We start from the raw sequence: 18463 nt of genomic DNA, 5'->3' as shown, positions 1-18463 counted from the left end.
ACAAATAGGAGATGTGGAACAGGTTGGGCAGTAATTGGTACAGCTGTCAGGGCCAGCCCCCAGGTCTCCTGGCTCTTTTCCACGGTTTTCTCTCATACATCTTTTTTCTTTTTTTCTTTCTTTCTTTTTTTTTTTTTTTTTTTTTTTTCATAAAACTTAAATCCAGGCTCTCTGCTTAAAACCTTTCAGGAATGCTCCCCATTAGATCTAGAGTAAAATTTGAATTTTCTATCATGGCCTACAGGATTCAGCATCATCTAGATGATTCTACCCATCCAGCCTCATTTTTGTACTTTTCCCCTGGATGTGTCTCTTTGTTCCTCAGCACGTCCAAAAGAAGCATCCTCCTCCTCTTCTTGGGTGATCTCTCCTTCAAGAAGCCCTCTTTACCAGCCTTACCTTCTACCAGCAGGTCCTTCCAAAGCTCTTTTTCCCTATCATAACAGCTTGCTTCTTTTTAAAACATTTGCCATGGTTTGTAATTGTAGTTATTCGTTTATCATTACTATTTTCCTGTCTTTCCCCCATGAAATCATAAGAGCCTGAGGGTCAGGGCCACATCTGTCTTGCATATCCTTGAATCCAACGGCCTGGCAAGGCCCTGTTCGTGGTCAGGGGTCCCCACAGCTCCCTAGACTGGTGCACAGTCAGCAGTGAAATCTCCACCTCTGTGTTTCAGAGGATCGACATTCCTTGTCATTTCACAAGGAAAGAGGCACACAGCTTTTCCTGCCCTGGACATTTTGCTACCCTGTGTTTATTCCCTATCATTACTGGTAAGTGGATCTTTGAAGATCCATTTCACACTAATAATAAACTTTCACTACTGAAACTTGAAAGAATGAGCTGCGTTTCCATTTGTTTCCATCATGATATAAATGTTCTAGGTTCTTTGCATCATTGTTGACATGAATCAGGTCTATTTTGCCTTTGTTGTAAGTGTCAGGACCTCCCATCCCTCATTAACATCAGCGTCTTGCTGTGGACTGTGCCTTCAATGCATCAAAATATTACAATGTTCAGGTTCCTCTCGTCATCTACTCTACATGAGCCTCTTGCTGCTCAGCCTGCTCTCATTCTTGGATACACAGGACAATCTCCTCTTTTCTTTTGTTGTTTTTGTTGGGGTGTGGATGCAGAGTTATCACATGACTTGCATGGATAGCCCTAAAGAAGGATCTGCATTTTGGTTCTTCCAGAACCTCCTGGAAAGAGAAGGCATGGTCATTAATGTTTAATTTCAAATAAGTTAGCACCGAATGAGCTAAATTTTTGAAAAGACAGATCAGGTGTCCTAATCTTTCAGATCATTACTGTCTCCCAAGTACCAAATTGATTTTTTTAAACCCTTCTTTGCAGATTACCCAGGGAAATACTCTGAAGAGGAGAGCAAGAGCTCAGCATCAGGCATTGCTGGAGACCTCGGGGATGACCTACAGGAGGCTCGGGCTCCCACCATTGCTCAACTGCTCCAGGAGAAGACCCTCTTTTCCTTCTCTGAGTGGCCAAAGGTACCTCACAGAGTGTGCGTTTTCTACCCAAAGCCTTCTCAGCTTGTAGAGTATTTCTGAATAATAAATTCAGAGAAATGTGTAATATCTTGAAAAGGTATTAGTAATGGTAACATTTGAACACTAAAGACATACACACTCGACTGATTAGACGATAATATAAAAATGTCTTCGTATTTACAGCACTATGGCTTTAATTTTCATTGTCCGGACCATAGAACTTATTTTAAGACTTGTAAAGTGAGTACATCTGAGTGTGCTCTTTTCTAATCAACTCCTTCTGCTCAGAAAACTTGACACGTGATCTCAAGGGACTTAGTGAATTTGAGTAGCTTGGTGATTACTCCTCATAGCTTTTGGTCTTTTTTATAGGATCGCGTGATAATCAACCGCCTGGATAATATCTGCCACGTGGTGTTAAAGGGGAAGTGGCCTTCCAGCCAGCAGTACGAGCCCCCGGGCACACTGCCCACCCCTGTGTTAACCAGCAGTGCTGGTTCTCGAAGCAGCGTCTCGGAGCCAGAAACATCAGAACACAGCTTCAGCAGTGGTGCAGCATTGGTGGCCCAGATCCAGAAGGTGAGGCCATAGCGTGGGGCTGACTGTGCAGCAGAGAACAGGGACACATGGCTCTTCTCAGTTAAGTCATTCATTCAGCAAACACTGACTGAATGGATAGGACTTTTATTCTTTTTTTGTGCGGTCATTAGTTTAATTGAAGAATTTAGATTTTATCCTGTAGGCAGCAGGGAGCTACTGAAAGTCTTAGGGCAGGGAAATGCATGACGAGAGCAGGGTTTACAGCTCAGCTGGAGGGGTGTGCGGGGCTCTTGGGACGTGAGCGTCAGGAAAGAAGAGTGCCAGCAGCTGGGAGGCCAAGGGTGGGTCTGATGAAGAGTTGAGGTTCTAGACCAGATTAGTGGCAGAGTGTATCTAAACAGGGTGGGGCGGGGGTGGGGGGGAGTTGGAAAGCATGATTTGATAACTAATAAATGGATAAGGAAAGGGAGGCATGAATGGATCAGATCGGTGTGTTCGGTACTTGGAAGGCTACGAGAACAATGGCAGCTGATAGAAACTAGGGAAATCAGAATGGGTTTTATAAACTCAGGCTTATAAGTAAGGTTTAATTTGAGGTACGTTGTTAGCACGCTGGCTCTCAACCTTCAAGTGCACAGTGGAACCTGCTGGGGACCTTGAAAAGCTGCTGGTTCTGATTTAATTGGTCCAGGGTGTAGACTGAGTATTGGAATTTTTTTTTTTTTTTTAATTTCCCAGTAGATTCTGATGCACAGCTGAGGCTGAGCTTCCCTGAGATCTAGTTCATGGACTAGCAGCTTTAGTAGCACCTGGACACCTGTTAGACATGCACAATCTCAGACCCACTAAAGTAGAATCGACATTTTAACAAGCTGTCCAGGTGATTTGGTGCTAAGGGTTGAGAAACCTTGAGTGGAAAGAACTTCTATGAAGTTGATTAGGAATTTACTAGGCTCAAGGAAATCGGGCTGGGAGAAAGAGCTACCATGTGGCCACAGAAGTGGCATTCACCCCTCTCTTGCCCCCTGTGTATGTTCACAGGAGAGCTTCCTGGCTCCAGTATTCACAAAGGATGACCAAAAGCACAGACGGCCCTATGAGTTTGAGGTGGAGAGGGATGCAAAGGCGCGGGGTCTGGACCAGTTCTCCGCCACCCACGGGCACCCCCCCATCGTCCTCAATGGCTGGCACGGGGAGTCCGCAATAGACCTCTCCTGCACTTCAGAGGGGTCCCCAGGAGCCGCGTCTCCTTTCCCACTGAGCGCCAGCACCCCTAAGATCGGGGCTATCGGTTCACTTCAAGGAGCCCTCGGCATGGACTTGTCTGGGATTCTGCAAGCTGGCCTGATCCATCCAGTGACAGGACAGATCGTCAACGGAAACCTCAGAAGAGATGACGCTGCCACGAGGAGGAGGAGAGGGAGACGGAAACATGTTGAAGGAGGGATGGACCTCATCTTTTTGAAGGAGCAGACACTTCAGGCAGGAATCTTGGTGGGTATATGAGGCCAGTAAGTAAAAAACACTGACTTTTTTTTTTAAGTTTTTATTTATTTATTGAGGGAAAGAGAGAGGTAGAGTAGGGGAGGGGCAGAGAGAGCAGGAGAGAGAGAATCCCAAACAGGCTCCGCATTGTCAGCACAGAGCCCAGTGTGGGGCTCAAACCCATGAACTGTGAGATCATGACCTGAGGCAAAGTCAGATACTTAACCAGCTGAGCCACCCAGGCGCCCCAACACTGACCTTTCTACACTGAGCAACAAACCCTTCCCCAGACACCCAGTTTTTTAATTTGTGGATTTTTTATCCCTATTTCAGTTGTCCCACTTGGGGTCTCTTGTTGTAAGTTGCCCTCAGTCTTTTCTAGAAACACGTTTAATCCATTATGGACCCTTCACCTGCATGCAGCCTGGAGATAGGAGCCAGGGGTCTTGGCATTTCCGGTACAAACAGCCCATATCCCCCAGTGTTTTGGAAGAGCCACTGGTGATGGAGTTAAAGCAAATGGCAGGGTTGAGTTTGTGGCAGTGGCACGCAGATTGGCAGGCCAGGAGCTTTCCAGCTTTCCAGGAGCTGCTGGGGGTCAGGAGAAGGCACAGGGGTCAGGATCCTGAACGTTGATCCTGGCTCTGCTGCTTGACATAGTGGGTGACATGGGATGCACCTCTGAGCCTCACTGTAGTGGGCCCACAGCATCTCCCACAGAGGGCTGCCATGAGGAGGGTTCACCAGAGTCACGCCAGGACCCCCTAAACCCAGAGGAGATTATTGTAAACAACAGACAAGGTTAGAAGCCGTGTGCCTGGCCAGGAGAGATCCCCATAGACTTTTCTTAATGTGTCAGAGACAACTGACTTCTCTTTGTGTCTTGGTTTTTCCTACTTACTGAATTTCAAGCTCCAAAACAGGAATCACATTTCATGTTTTATTATAAAAGGAATAATAGTAACCGGTATTAATGAGTGCTTACCGTGTGCCGGGCACTATGTTCAGGGTTTTGTGTGATTGTCCTATTTGATCTTCACAACTCTGTGAAAGTGGTGTTGTTACTCCCATTTTATGGATGAGGAAACTGAGGCTTACAAGCATTAAATAATTTTCCCAAGATTATCCAGTAAAGTGGCAGATCAGGGAACCAAACCAAAGACTTTGTTCACTGGGGCCTGAGGGCCTTATTTTTAAGCTCTGCTATTTGGTATATTTTAAAGTTTTGTCTTCCTCTTAGACTTTCTGTATAATGTGGGAGGCTGAAGTGGCAGGTTCTTTCCCTGCCCAGTCCTGCAAGCTTTTAAGACCGTTGTCTCATTTTTTAGAGGTGCAAGGCCCTAGTTTCTTTGTAGTGATCATAGATTGGCAGTGGAATGACTATGAAAACATTTAGCAGTGGAATGACTAGGAAAACAAATACTCTTGGCCTCAGAGTATTTTTAAAAATGTATTATGCAAACATATATCTGGCACCATATTGTACTTCGTGGACCCGATTATAGGCATTGGGAATACAGAGATGAGTAACAGCTCTTCAACCTGTAGAAGGAAGAAGAGGTAAGTAAATTGCAGTGTGGCATTTCCGGTTATGTGGAAAGCCTGTGAAGGGCGCCGTGGGGGAGCAGGAAGTAGAGTGGCCTGTGCTCTCTGGGATGGTCATTGATGGTGGCAAAGGAGGTAACACTGAACCTGAGCAGACAGGATGGAATTAAAGGTTACCAAGCAGACAAGACAGGGAGAGGAGCATTGGGTGGAGGGAACGCCAGCCCCTGCCGGAGCACGCGTGTGGGTCAGTGGCGTGGAAGATTCTTACTCAAGCACTCCAGCACAGTAACATTCGGGGGGAAATGGATGGAAAGGTGCAAAGAACACCTTACGTGTTTTCCTTTCAGAAACTGGTTTTCATTCTGTCATGGTTAACTGCACGTACTTGTTTCTCATTCGTCCAGGAAGTCCATGAAGACCCAGGGCAGGCGCCCTCAAGCGCCTCACATCCGGAAGGGCCAGTGTCTGCCGCTTCAGCCCCTGAGCCAGCCCCAGCAGCTGGCAGCCAGGCTGAGAAAGCCATTCCCAGCAAGAGTCTCCTTGACTGGCTGAGGCAGCAGGCCGACTACTCCTTAGAGGTTCCTGGCTTTGGAGCAGTAAGTGTTGTTGGTTCTGCCCGACCTGCCATTTCCTTCCCCGCTGATGGGGTGCTGTGTTTGACGAGGAGCATGCTCGGGGAGCTTAGGAAGTTTGGGAGAGATCTGTGTTAACTGAGAACATCATTTTAAAGTTTTGTTTTTTGGGATTTTTTTTAAGTTTAAATTGTCACTGAGTATCTAGTAACAAATCACAGCCCCTGTAAGAATGCTGTACCAAGTCGTTGCACAAAACCTTATGAGGACAGAATTTGCCTAAACTCAGTGCCCCTGTCTCCCAGAACGACCACACCAGACCCTAAGTGCACAGAGAAATCTTTATGTTGCATAAACAGTGCCGCTTCATGAACATGTCCCTATGTATTCTTTCCACTTGAAAATATGACCACTTTGTAGGGAGGAGTGTCTGCTCTTAGCTCGAGTTACTGCTTTGGTACTCGTCCTTCAAGTCCTTCTACTGCCTTTGCCCCAGATCTTTCAGATTAGAAATCTGTATGACCACTGAGGTCTCTTCTTGGTTTTCCTTTTCTCATTTGTTTGTCTACCCCACCACCGTCTTTGTCCTGGGTACGTCTAACTGATAAGATGTGGAGGTAGAGAGCTCACAAGAAAAGGAGGAGAGTGCATTCACAGATGCATACCCTCCAGAGACAGAGCCCACCAGGTAGGTAGTGGTGGAGAGAGAATTGGGGGAAATGATGAGGAGGTGACAGCTAGAGATTAAACAGTACTCTGGGAGACTAGTGAGTCAGCTCAGGTCTGACAAGGAAGCCCACACATCCTGCTCTCCAGCTGTAGGAACACTGTTGCCTCAAAGAAAGCCTCGCTGAGGGCCTGGTAGCTGTGTCTTTCAACCTAACCTGACTAGGTCCTGTACAGAGGGCCATTAATGAGACAAGAGCAAAACCACCCGAAAAGCCCCACCCTCCTCAGAAGAATCTGTGACAGAATGTTTTGTAATGTTGATTTCCATTTGCCTCCTAGAATTTTTCAGACAAACCAAAGCAGAGGAGGCCACGCTGTAAGGAACCTGGAAAATTAGACGTCAACTCCCTGAGTGGGGAAGAGAGGGTTCCCGCTGTCCCCAAGGAGCCAGGACTAAGGGTAAGGAAGAGGGACGTGTCCCAGTGGAGCCAAGCCTGTGGACTTGGGGAAAGCTCCAGGTGGGAAGTAGGGAGCCAGGCAGCATCTCCCGAGAGGACAAGAGGCCAGCACGGGAGGAAGTTGATAAGTAGAGATAAGTGGTACTGGGGCCTCTTGAGCAGCAGTAGGACTTCCCGTCGTCCTTTGTTTTCACCCTTTACCTCCAAAACTTTTGGTTTAAATTTGTACTTTAACTGTTTCCAAAACTTGATAATCCCCCCTTCCCCATTACAGTGTAGAGAGTTCAGGGAGACCTTAACCCCTGTCAGGAGTCTGTTTCTAGTGTTAACAAATGTCATTATTGGAAATTTCCACTTAAGACATTTCCTCCTAGTCCATCCTCACTGGTGATGAAAAACAGCTGACTCCAAGCCCTGTCTTATTCCTCGTATAGAATCATGAGCCTGGAAGAGACTTCAAAGCCATCTGTGAAATACTTGTAGCCTAATGCATCTGAGTTAACTATAGCTCAGAGTAGAGTTGTAATAGCAAAGATAGAACCTCTAGGGGGCAGTAATAACACTGCAACCTGAAAATATGTCAAGCTTAGGCAAATCATACATAAATGCACTTCTTACCTCCTAAAAGTGCATCCTCCCCAAACAGGGAGCCTCTCAAGAGCCTCCTGGGCATCCACCCCTCTCGGGTTGTCCCCCCAAAAGCATGGACTTTCCTAAATGCCTTCTCCTCCAGGCTCTGCCAGCTGGGGTTTTCCTTGGGTACGAATTCCCTGCTTAGTGAGATTGCCTGGATGTGATTTTCTTCTTTCAGCTCCAGAAGACCACCCACCCTAGTCATTTCCTCCTCTTGCAGAAGGAAGTTGTTACTTAGTGTTTTAAAGGAGGCTGTGACCGATGTCACCTGGTGGGTTGGTCTAGCAGCTCTTCACACATACCTGCTCCTCCCTCATCCCCATCCCCCACAGCAGCCACTCCAGGAGTGGGACTGGGGCCCCGTCCCAAGGTCGGAAGCTTGTCAGAAAGCTTATCACACTGGAAAAGCTGCCCTTTTGCCCCTCTCTTGCTTTACTGTCAGAGAGTGTCGCTCCCACCCCTTTTCTTAGACCTCCTTGTGCTGTGCAAGCTGACACAACTGTAGTTCTCAGCCCAGCCGTCTTTCTCCAGCCCTCATGCCGTCTCCCCACGTTCTCCTTGTGTCTCCACACAGGGCGTCACATGGAAGGCATCCAGGAGAGACTGTGGTCCTTGCTTTGTTGTAGCCTCTGAGCTCTTGGTTTTAGAGACGTGTCAGAGAAACCACGTGCTTTCCTCCTTGGCCCTCTTATTTCTTTCTGTGTCTAACAATTTCCCTCATGTTCTCTGGAAATTAATGCTCATCACTCTCCTACAGATGCTGACCCCTTGCCAGAAAACCCATTTCTAAGCCCTTCTTGCAAGCCAGCCTCTTACCAGAGATGCACTTTTCCTCCCTTGTTAAATAAACACAGTCCCTGCCTCGGAGGCCCTTTTCTTGCAGTAAGGCCAGGGGAGGAAGCACTTGTCTGCCCGGTCCTCAGGGCTGCCCAGCCACGCCACTGGGGAAGAGCCAGCAAGGCCCAGACAGCAACACGCTGCTTGACCCCAGGAGGGCCAGTTTCCCCTCAACGCTGTCTCCCACAGCTCCTGCTGGGACAGGAGCCCTCCGGTGTCTTCCCATGGAGACCTCACTCCCCACCCATCCTACCCCTGCTTCTGGAAAACAGATTCAAATCAAGAAACCTCTTCCTTCCTTCAGCCCTTCTGCTGTGTGTGCTGTGGCTCGGCCGGGCGAGCTCCACCAGCCACGGTAAGGCTGTGGGATTCAGCTTTCAGGATGCCCAGTACATAGTGGGTGCTCGTGAGACGTGTGTGTGTGTGTGTGTGTGTGTGTGTGTGTGTGTGCATGCACATACATACGTAAGTTATATTTGTCTAGATGCGTGTATAGATTTTTTGTTTCTTGTTGAGCCATTTGACAGTAACTTGTAGACATGAGCCCTCACCCCTACATGCTTCAGCCTGTGTCTCCTAAGAATATTTTCCTACCTACTAACATTATCACACATGTGAATATTAATATCTAATATCTAGTGTACATTCAGATTTCCCGAATTGCCCCAAAAACGTCTTCTAGGGCTATTTTTTGTTTCATTGTTTTGTGTGTAGGAATTTTAACTTTGCTTCCACACACACCTCCTTTGGTTTGTTAGGTCTCTCTTCAGTCATGAATATTTGTGGGCTAACCCTCCTAACCTTCCTGGGAGGAGCAAGGAAGTTCTGGTCACCACCTTCTCCTCCTCCTCTACCAGGAGTTAAGTTTGAGAGCTAGAATCCACAGGCTTTGGAATATGTGCTTCTGTGTATTGGTGAAGATGCCCTTCTAGGCTTGGAAGAGCAGATTTACCTCTAGTGTTGCTTAACGTCTGACTCTTCTGCTCCCTGCTCTCCTTGCCCTCTCCCCAGGCTTCCCTGGAGGAGGAAGCAGATTTGCTCTCAGGGTATAATTACTAGGAGGGAAAGCTGCCAAAGCCCAACTTGGCCGCTGTGTGTGGTCGCCTAGCTGCTGGGAGGGGCACCTGACTAGGGTGGGCAGCAGCTCGGCGGCTGGAGGGACCATCCCTCCCACAGGAAGTGGTGAGAGCTGACTTCCTCTGCGAGCACCCCTCTTGCATGGCAGTAGATGAAGAGCCGTTGTCTTCACCCCTGGGACCTTTCTGCTGCTGCTCATCCAGCCTGAAGGGGAGAAGGCAGTATGCCTCCTTGGCAGGTTCCCAGTTCTGAAAGGGCTCAGCACTTTCTCTATGTCAGAGGCTCACAACAAGAGCAGGGGAGGAACATTTCTGGACATCCTGATGCCGGAGGGGCATGCCAAAGATCCTGCGGGATATAGGGCTTGACGAGGTGTCTAGCCCTAGATGCCCCAGATGCCCAGATGTTAAAGAACATCTGGTTTATAGCAAATTGTTGGAAAAGAAGATGGAGGCATTGTTTATCAAGCTCTGGGTTTACTTCCTAACATAAAGGCTTCTCAGATCAAACACACCCTCTACTGGAGAGTTAGGAGGGAACTTTGTGGGTATAAAGGAAAAAGACACACCCCAACACCTTTCCCTGGCTCGCGGCTGTGGCTGGGCTGCAGGGAAGAGGTCCTGGAAAAGCCCTGTGGTCCTGTTGCAGCTCCCCTGGCTGGGGCCCTTGGCTGACTGGTGTGCGTTACAAGTTCTGCTTTTAGCCTGGCCCCGGTCCCTCAAGTGCTACTCTCTCTGTTCAGAAATAGGAACCAGGCGGGGATTGCTCCCCAAGTGATCATCCCCAGAGCCAGGGTGAGTGGCTGCCCAGCACCCTGGACACACCGGCCCAGCGAAGAGCAGGCACTGGTCACGGGTGGGAGTAAGAGCCAGTGTGGTGAGGTGCATGCGACAGCCAGGCTGGGAAGGGTCTGCTGTGCCCCTGGGGCAGATCCCTGCTTCTCCCACTTTGTGAGAAAGAAGTGGGGCGCTAAGCATGACAGTATCACTGTTCCCTCAGTTCTGCTAGTTTAAACCGAGGCTTCTGGAGAAGAGTTTTCTTGTAGTCAACCATCATAAAGCTTTTTGCCCGTGATCGGGTTTTTCTTGAATATTCTCTGGGAAATTGAGGGAGAGATGTAGGACTTCAAAAATAACCTTATTCCTGGGGACTTGGGAACATTCAAATACACATCTTTCACATGTACGAATCTGTAAATCCTTTGTGAAATGGCTGTGACAATTGTCCTGACCCCTCAGGGCTGGTGGGATGACTAATGCACATGGAACCCTTAACGTCTGCCTGACGCAGGGCAGGTGCACATTTAGTGCACTGTCAGTACTCCTGCTGCTCTTCCAGTCCCCACTGCCCCTCTGGGATGGCCACGGTCCTGTCCACACTGCCACTACCAAGGTCCCCATGCCTCCGTTCCCAGCCGCTTCTCGTTTGGCAGCCCACCACACGGGTGTGTTCACCGAGGACCCGTGTTACCAACTAACCCCATCTCTACAGCTACCCCTTTAAGCAGAGATCTGTTGGAGTTTCTAAGGATTTGCTTCTTTAACAGTTAGGCAGAAGAGAGGCAGGGAACTGAATGGAGATGCCAGAACTCCTGGATTAAAGTTTGAAGTAGAGGTCCTTAGGAGGGTTGTGAAGAGACATCTTTCTTTTTTCTTCAAAAATTGTTCTCAAAAATTTTGAGAGAGAGAGCACGCACCCATGTGCAAGCAGGAGAGGGGCAGAGAAGGGGGAGACAGAGGATCCAAAGCAGGCTCTGTGCTGATAGCAGTGAGCCTGATGTGGGGCTCGAACTTGCAAACTGTGAGATCATGACCTGAGCTGAAGCCGGACACTCAACCGACTGAGCCACCCAGGCGCCCCAAGGTTGTGAAGAGTCATCTTAACTATTCTCAGACCTGGCTGTCAGTCTCAGCCCTTAGGTATCTGTGGACTCCTGACTTCCTTTCCTATTTTCTTTAGCAGTCCTGGCCCTAATGAAAGTATTTTTCAGGCCCTTCTGGTGTCTCTTGGTGCGACCTGTCCCTGCCTTCTCACTCCAAGTATGCTCCAGTAAGGACTGCAGCCGGGGCCCTGCATCTGGGCCTCAGAGTAGACTGGTGGAGTATCAACTGTGTCTTATCAGGTCCCCACTCCCCACTGCAGACTTGCAGGAAGGGAAGGCGTGCATACAAACAGCTGAGCATCCTGAGAAGGCAGCAGAGTCAGCCGTAGAGAAGCGTGGGCTCCTCCAGCATCGGCGCACGGGGGGGCCTCACTGTTGGGCCCTCCCACGTCATGCTGCTGTGCTGGGGCCTGTTCCGGCTTCCACATTCCAGCCCTGATGGTGACCTGCGTCCCCAGTGCAAACCCACTGTGATGGATCCCTAATGGCCACTCAACATCTTTAGCCTCATCGTTGCTGTGATCAAAGAGAAGGTGGCAGAATCACACCAGCTTTGTAACAGGACCCACGAGGAGAAGCCCAGGCAGTTAAGGCTGCTTTCCTTCAATGGCTCAGAAAGGAGAGAGGACTTCCAGGGACCACAGGGAAGGGCTTTTTCTCCATGCTCTTCTCCACAAAGATTGAGACTGCTCAACGGCAGTTGTCCCAACTTGCCTTTGAGCCCGTGGACACGCACCGCCTCCATGAGCTCAATGACAGCAGGGAGGAGCGGGAGGCAGTAGAAAGAGGGAAAGGTGTGGTTTCCCGGGTGACTCAGGGGTTCCATGCAGAGGGTCCTGAGAGAAATCTCTCCCTTTCTCTTGCTATGGGGATTATTTGTGCTGCTTTGGGAACAAATTCAGAGTTAGGTATGCTGTAATTGCACCGGTTTGTTTAATTCTCTCTCTGCAACCAGACGGGAAGCTCTGGCAGAGTGGGCTCTCCGGCAGGCTCTGGTACATCCTCGTCGCCCCCCAGAGCCCCTGAATCACGGTCACGAAGGAAGGAGTGCATAAGGCTGCAGCAAGCCCGCTGCCAGCCTGGTGCTTTGTCCGCCGTGTGGCCTACCACTCACTGATGCCGTTGGAGCAGCAGGTTCCCTGATTCCCCATAGTAAATCGTCCGCATGGCGGTAGCAGAGCATGCGTGGTGCTGGGTGACCCACGTGCCAGCAGAGCTGGATGGCGGGCCGCGTGGTGCTTAGCCCCGGGGTTCTCCACCAGCTGGGAAAACCAGAGCACGGCCCTCTGATGAGAGGGAAATTAGACTGCCTCCCTTGAGGGAAACCAGAACATCAGTCACTATGATGTGTTTCCCCAGCCACATTAAGAATGCCCTCGTCTCCTCAGCAAACATGTAGACACCCTGTTTGGTGACAGAGTTGTCCTGCAGGAACTTGTGACCCACAGGGAGTGAGGTATGTGCGGTCACTGGCACCCCTCCAGTAAGCACTTGTTCCTGTGGGTCGGGTAATGTGCTGCACACTTTGCCTCCAGTAAGGCCAGAGAGATGTCATGGTCCTTTCTCACTCGCACTCTGCGAGTCTAGCTGAGGTGGCCCGAGTCCCACATCTAGTTACAGAGCTGGGACCAAAATTCAGGTCCATCTCCTGCAAAACTCTGTCTCCCCTACTCTGCTTTGTTGCTTCTGTGTCACAAGGAAGATGAACGCTCGCTTTGGTCAAGGCCTTGCAGCTGTAAGTCTCGCCTAAGACCTGCGTGTCCTTAGCTGGGCTCCAGTTCCCAGCTCTCTGACGAGCTCCTCCAGGGAGTGGATGCCGCTGTCGTGTGCTGGTGGTGGCTTGCTCTCGGCCTCCCAAGCCAACGACCTCAGGCGCACCTAGGCTAGAGAGCTGTCGAGGCAGGTAGGCAGGGGGCTCCCACTCGGGTCCTTGGCGGAACAGGGGCAGTCTGGCCCAGTGCAGAACCCTGGTCTTCATCCCCAGCCCATCACCTGCCCTCCAGTAACCTTCGGCATCTCGTGTTTCTTTGTCCTTTTGCAGGGATTTCTCCCAGAAAACAAGTTCAATCACACCCTGGCCGAGCCTGTTCTTCGAGATGCGGGCCCCCGAAGGAGGGGGAGGCGGCCTCGGAGCGAGCTCCTGAAGACCCCTGCCATCGTGGCGGACTCTCCCTCGGGGATGGGGCCACTGTTCATGAACGGACTGATCGCTGGGATGGACCTGGTAGGACTCCAGAACATGAGAAATCTGCCAGGCATCCCCCTCACGGGCCTGGTGGGGTTCCCGGCCGGCTTCGCCACGATGCCCACGGGCGAAGAGGTCAAAAGCACCTTGAGCATGCTGCCCATGATGCTGCCGGGAATGGCCGCAGTGCCCCAGATGTTCGGTGTCGGGGGACTCCTCAATGCACCCATGGCCACTGCCTGCACCAACACCGCTGCAGCGCCTCTGTCAAGCACAACAAAAAGTGGCACAGCAGCGACCGAAAAGACTGTAGAAGACAAGCCGAGTAGCCATGATGTAAAAACGGACACATTAGCTGAAGACAAGCCTGGTCCTGGTCCGTTTTCTGATCAGTCCGAACCTGCAATAACTACCAGTAGTCCTGTGGCTTTTAACCCCTTTCTCATCCCAGGAGTGTCTCCTGGACTCATTTACCCATCCATGTTTCTGTCCCCGGGCATGGGCATGGCTCTGCCAGCAATGCAGCAGGCCAGACACTCTGAAGCAGTAGGTCTGGAGAGCCAGAAGCGGAAGAAGAAGAAAACAAAAGGGGACAGCCTGAACCCCAACCCAGAGCCTGCTCCCGGGTCCGAAAAGGAGCCAGGCGGCGATCAGAACTGCCCCGAACCCAGGGCCCCCGTCCCTCCAGAGAGAGGACATGTGGCACAGGCCAGGGAAGGGGGCCTCAAAGACTCCAACAGTGACACCAATTAGAACTGTTTCATTTAAGAAATGATTGTGACTTGTAAGTTTCTTATCCCATAAAGGTTTGTTACTTCCCTCACTCCACCTTCATAAGAACCTGTGTTTCCATAAGTAATATTACCTACCTAATTTTCTGAGAACTGTGGTCACAGATGTTAATAGTTGCAGGGTCTTGCCACTTCATTAGCTGAGTGTCGTCGATCTAGTGTAGGAGGCACAGAATTCTCATTCTGTTACCCAGTTGTTCATTCCAGCAACCGTAGCTAATACAGTATGTGGTGACACACCCTTCCCCCTTCTCTTCCAAGTTCCCACTCACCTGAGGAGGGACAGTGGCAAAAGAAAGCTGTCTAGGGATTTACCACCAAAGGGCCAAAGAACAGAGACAGAGAGGAGCTCTTTTTTCCGTGAGCTGTGTTGAATGGGAAGAATCTAATGGGGAAACCAAAAAGCACAGAAGAAGGAAGTGCTCGTGCGTATTTTTTAGTTAAGATATTTCCCTATTTTATCATGAGGACTAAATGAGTAGTGTAGACAGAAGTATATAACTAATGGTTGAAAATGCATATACTCATTTCTTTAGAAAGCAAAAACCTTACTGGTAGTAACAGGACATCCCCCTTAATGGTTTTTCAGACACCTGCAGCAAGAAGGAATACTGACGAGGCATTATTTTATACATATGTATGCCGTCTCCCCCACGTAAAGATCGTTCTCAGTATGGAAAAGCTTTACACACCGGGGTTGTTGCCGGCAATGGGGGTGGGTGAGGGGCTCGTCCTCTGTGGGGCTGCACACTGCTCACCTCACTCTCAAGGATCGCTCCGGCCACCACCAGGCCCTCACAAGTTTTTACTTTGTGCTCCCCTTCACCAAGAGTAGGGCTCTTTCTGGAGCCTTCGAGGATATAGTCACTCAACACTTTTACACTTTGCTAGGTCCCTTCGTCAAATTATTTGAGGTTGTCCGAACTGGTGTGTGCCACCTTTATAAAACGACTGTGAAAATTTGTTTCTTCTCTCCCATTTTTTTTTTTTTTTTCTCTATTCGGTTTCCATTACACAGTTGGACCCAGATTCCAGATCAGGTTAGTCGAGACTGTTGCAAATTAACATCATTTTCCCTTCTCACTCGGGAAGCACCTGCCTGAGTGGCGCTTAACCCTGCCTGCGTTCCCCTCCCACTTGTGTCCCGCACTCCAGAGGGCCGGTCGTGCTCTGAGACTGGAAATAAGCTCGTGGTTCAGGACTTGGGGGGCACAGGGCCCGTGCGGGGGCCGTCAGAGACGTTGGAAGTGCTATTGGTACCAGTTTCACTTGGTGTTGCCACAATTTACTGTATTTTTTACTTTTCCTGTTACAGTTTTGCTAATTTATCAGAAGGTCCAAAAGTTTGACATAACTATTTCAGTTTGCATTATTTATTTATGATGCTTTTGTCATTGTCTTTTATACATTTGGGATTATAAATTATGTAAATGTTAAAATGAGCATCTCAAAGAAGTCTGTTAAATTGTGACCGAAGAAAAAAATAAGATGTATCTTCGAACGGTGGAGTTATGAATCAGAGATAAAAATCAGAAATTCTGTAACCGATCGCATAAGAAGAAAGAATCCGTTGATTGAACAAATCCTATTTAATGACATCTTTGTAGCATAGATGGTCGATAATGCTGACAACAGATTTCTTAGAAATGCTGCTCTCTATTTAACTAACATTTTGTTCAGTTTTGCCTCCAGTGGAAGCAGAAAGGGTTTTTTCAGCTGTTAAATCCTAAAAATCAATATAATTTATTTATGTAAAAAAAAAATCACTCAATCGATATATTTTTGAACCTTTTAAGTACTAATTTTCTTTTTATCAAGTAGAAAAAAAATGTATTTGCCCTAAATCCTTAAAATACAAATGCTATAAAAATTCATGTATCTTGAAAGCCTTACTGCAAATGAGTATTATAGACATCCAGCAGAGCCTGGGTTTCCTTTGTTGTCCTCGTTGTTGTTTTGTATGGAAAAGCTGCTTTCCCTAGGTTCCACTTAGAACCTCCAGTAGGTCACAGGGTTCAATATGGATTTGATTTAAAAACCCACCAGCATGCTAAACCCCTTGTTATATCTTACCGAACCTGTATGTTTAACTCTCTGGGTGTTTAGGCTTATATTTGACTGCTATTGTGTCCCTGTTTGCAAAATGAAAATGACACTCTGTGGATTATTTGCTCTGTAAGGCATAAGTGCTTCTTATGATTATTTTGACGTTTCCAAGAGCAAAAGCCAAATTTAAACTCTCTTCAGCAAACTTGAGCCTTTTCATCTAAGTTCCATGTCACTCACAGCCATAACTTTCCTTGGTCATTCTTCACCCCGTGTCTTACATAATAAATTGTCTGTGGTCTTGATCCTGGATTTAAAAAAAAAAAAAAAAAAAAAAAAAAAAACAATTTTAAAAGTCAAATTCAGTGGCACTTGGATGTCTCTTGCTGCCTGGGCCTTGTATAAATACATCATCTGCACACAGCAGTCCACGGTCTTTCCGAGTGCCCACTTTGTTCTGGGCACGCTACTGGGGGCTTGTTAAATATACATTCACGGGGGTTGATTTGCCTTATCTCTTGACCCACCGGCACACCTGGTTAAAACACGTGCTGTAGAAGGGAGAGCAGTAGAGTCCCTGCTTCCCGGACCTGGGGCCCGAACGCTCCAGCCGCTCCACGCTCCAGGCTCCAGCCGACGCCTCAACTGCACCGCTTTCTAGAAGCCCCGCCTCAAATCACATACCTGGGACCTCGGGGTGGGGGTGGGGGGGGGGCGGTGGAACCACTGTGGGATCGGAACAGGCCCCAAAACACAGGAGTGCCTCAGAATTCTTAAGGCTTGTTAAGAATTTGGTGGCCCTTAGCTTTCTTCTCAAGCCCCAGAAGGACTGTGTCCGAAGTTGTGGAGGAGACTAGCAGGAAAGTGCTGAAGCCCTGGCCACACAGCCAGACACCCACCAGTTTCACCCTCGCTGGGTCACCACTAGGGGCCGACGGATGGCGGCTGAAGAGCCTGGAGAATGGGTGAGGCATTGTTACTCTAAGACCCCAGAGTCCTCTGCTGTGGTTTTCCAAGTCAGGGTGTATTCCAGTCTTTGCAGCCCTCCAGTCCAGACGTGGGGAGCCCTCCTTCTGGGAAGAGGAATAATTTATGCAGAATAAGTAATAAATAGTCTTGGTTTCACTCTTAACCCCCGAGGCTGCCCCAGTAGAGTCTGCTTCTGTGAGGGCAGAGGAGTGCAATTAGTTTAGTACGTTGGGCTAGTGTTGCAGTGTTTTGTGTGTGTTTGCCATAAGTGACCTCATTTGTCTTCAGAGCGTCTTGGTTACTGGGTAGAGGGCGCTGGCATCCAGTGTGCCTAATGAAAGCCACTGGAAGACAGCAAAGCTGTGTCATCAATCACAGCAGAGCTGGGGCTAACCTCTCCGTCCCTCCAGCCTGCGGTTGGAACAGGCCAGCCTTTGTGATGCCAGCCTGGGACCCCCTCCGCCTCAGAGACCAGATCTGACTGAGTGACTCTCGGGAAAAATTGGCACCGAGGAAAACGGAACAGTTGTGGCCACACCCTCTGGAAAACTTTATGCTTGATTCATTTATAGTGAATTCCTTAAAATGGTTTCTTGCAAGAATTGCTGTTCATTTGCCTGGTCTGGAAACCACAGAAGGATGGTCTCTTAGGTCAGTAGTGGGGTTCACCCAGGCAAGTGACCAGCACCTTGGGTTCCAGACCGTGGCTTCTCAAAACCCAGTCTCTGAGGTACAGAAGCATGAGGGCAGGTGCTCAGGACCTTGGTGCATGCTGCCTGGGTGGCCAGCTCTGGGGCCACCCTCATGATCCAGACTCGAGGGGGTATGTGGGGTGAGCCGAGTACAGCTCCTGCGAGGAAGGTGTTCGTGGGATCAGTTTGGATGTGCCTGAAGCTAACGCTGCCGAGACAGTCCTGTTGTCGGATTTCTGGCTCTGCCCTTGCCCGAGGCCCAAGGACAAAGGAATGAACTAGGATGGAGAGAGGGGGGCAGAGGGAAGAGAGATGGGGCTTCTGGGGTCAGGGGGAGGGGCACATCCCTACCTTCTCCAAGCCTCCGTTTCCTCATCTGTAGAACAGGGCTAATTGTACCTCGCAACCTAAAGGATTGATCAAAATGACCAGTGTCGGGTGCTGAAAAGTATGCTTGCATATGAGTCATGTATCTTTACCGCTTTTGAGTAGCCGGTGAGGGGAGGAGCACCAGTCTCCTGTCCCCTGGAAGGAGGGTAATCAAATCAGGGATGAGGAAGGTCTTGCT

General features: G+C 49.2%; 1 protein-coding gene across 3 annotated transcripts in view; it reads left to right on the top strand.

Moving 5' to 3' along the window:
- CHD6 (chromodomain helicase DNA binding protein 6) overlaps positions 1–16439 on the top strand; it is a 205630-nt gene extending 189191 nt beyond the window's left edge. For 2 of the 3 annotated variants that reach the window (XM_078444070.2, XM_078444068.2), the window contains 6 exons: positions 1360–1511; positions 1884–2090; positions 3093–3545; positions 5489–5680; positions 6665–6784; positions 13254–16439. In XM_078444070.2, coding sequence (XP_078300196.1) covers positions 1360–1511; positions 1884–2090; positions 3093–3545; positions 5489–5680; positions 6665–6784; positions 13254–14150 — 2021 coding nt within the window. In that variant the 3' untranslated portion in view covers positions 14151–16439. The remainder of the gene's footprint in view (positions 1–1359; positions 1512–1883; positions 2091–3092; positions 3546–5488; positions 5681–6664; positions 6785–13253) is intronic. The other variant, XM_078444069.2, reaches the window with a different exon arrangement.
- Positions 16440–18463: the final 2024 nt, after the last annotated feature.

This window comes from Panthera onca, chromosome A3 (genome assembly GCF_046562875.1).
Source record: "Panthera onca isolate mPanOnc1 chromosome A3, mPanOnc1 haplotype 2, whole genome shotgun sequence".
In the NCBI taxonomy this organism is placed as follows: Eukaryota; Metazoa; Chordata; class Mammalia; order Carnivora; family Felidae; genus Panthera; species Panthera onca.
This window is presented reverse-complemented; position numbering and strand designations above follow the sequence as displayed.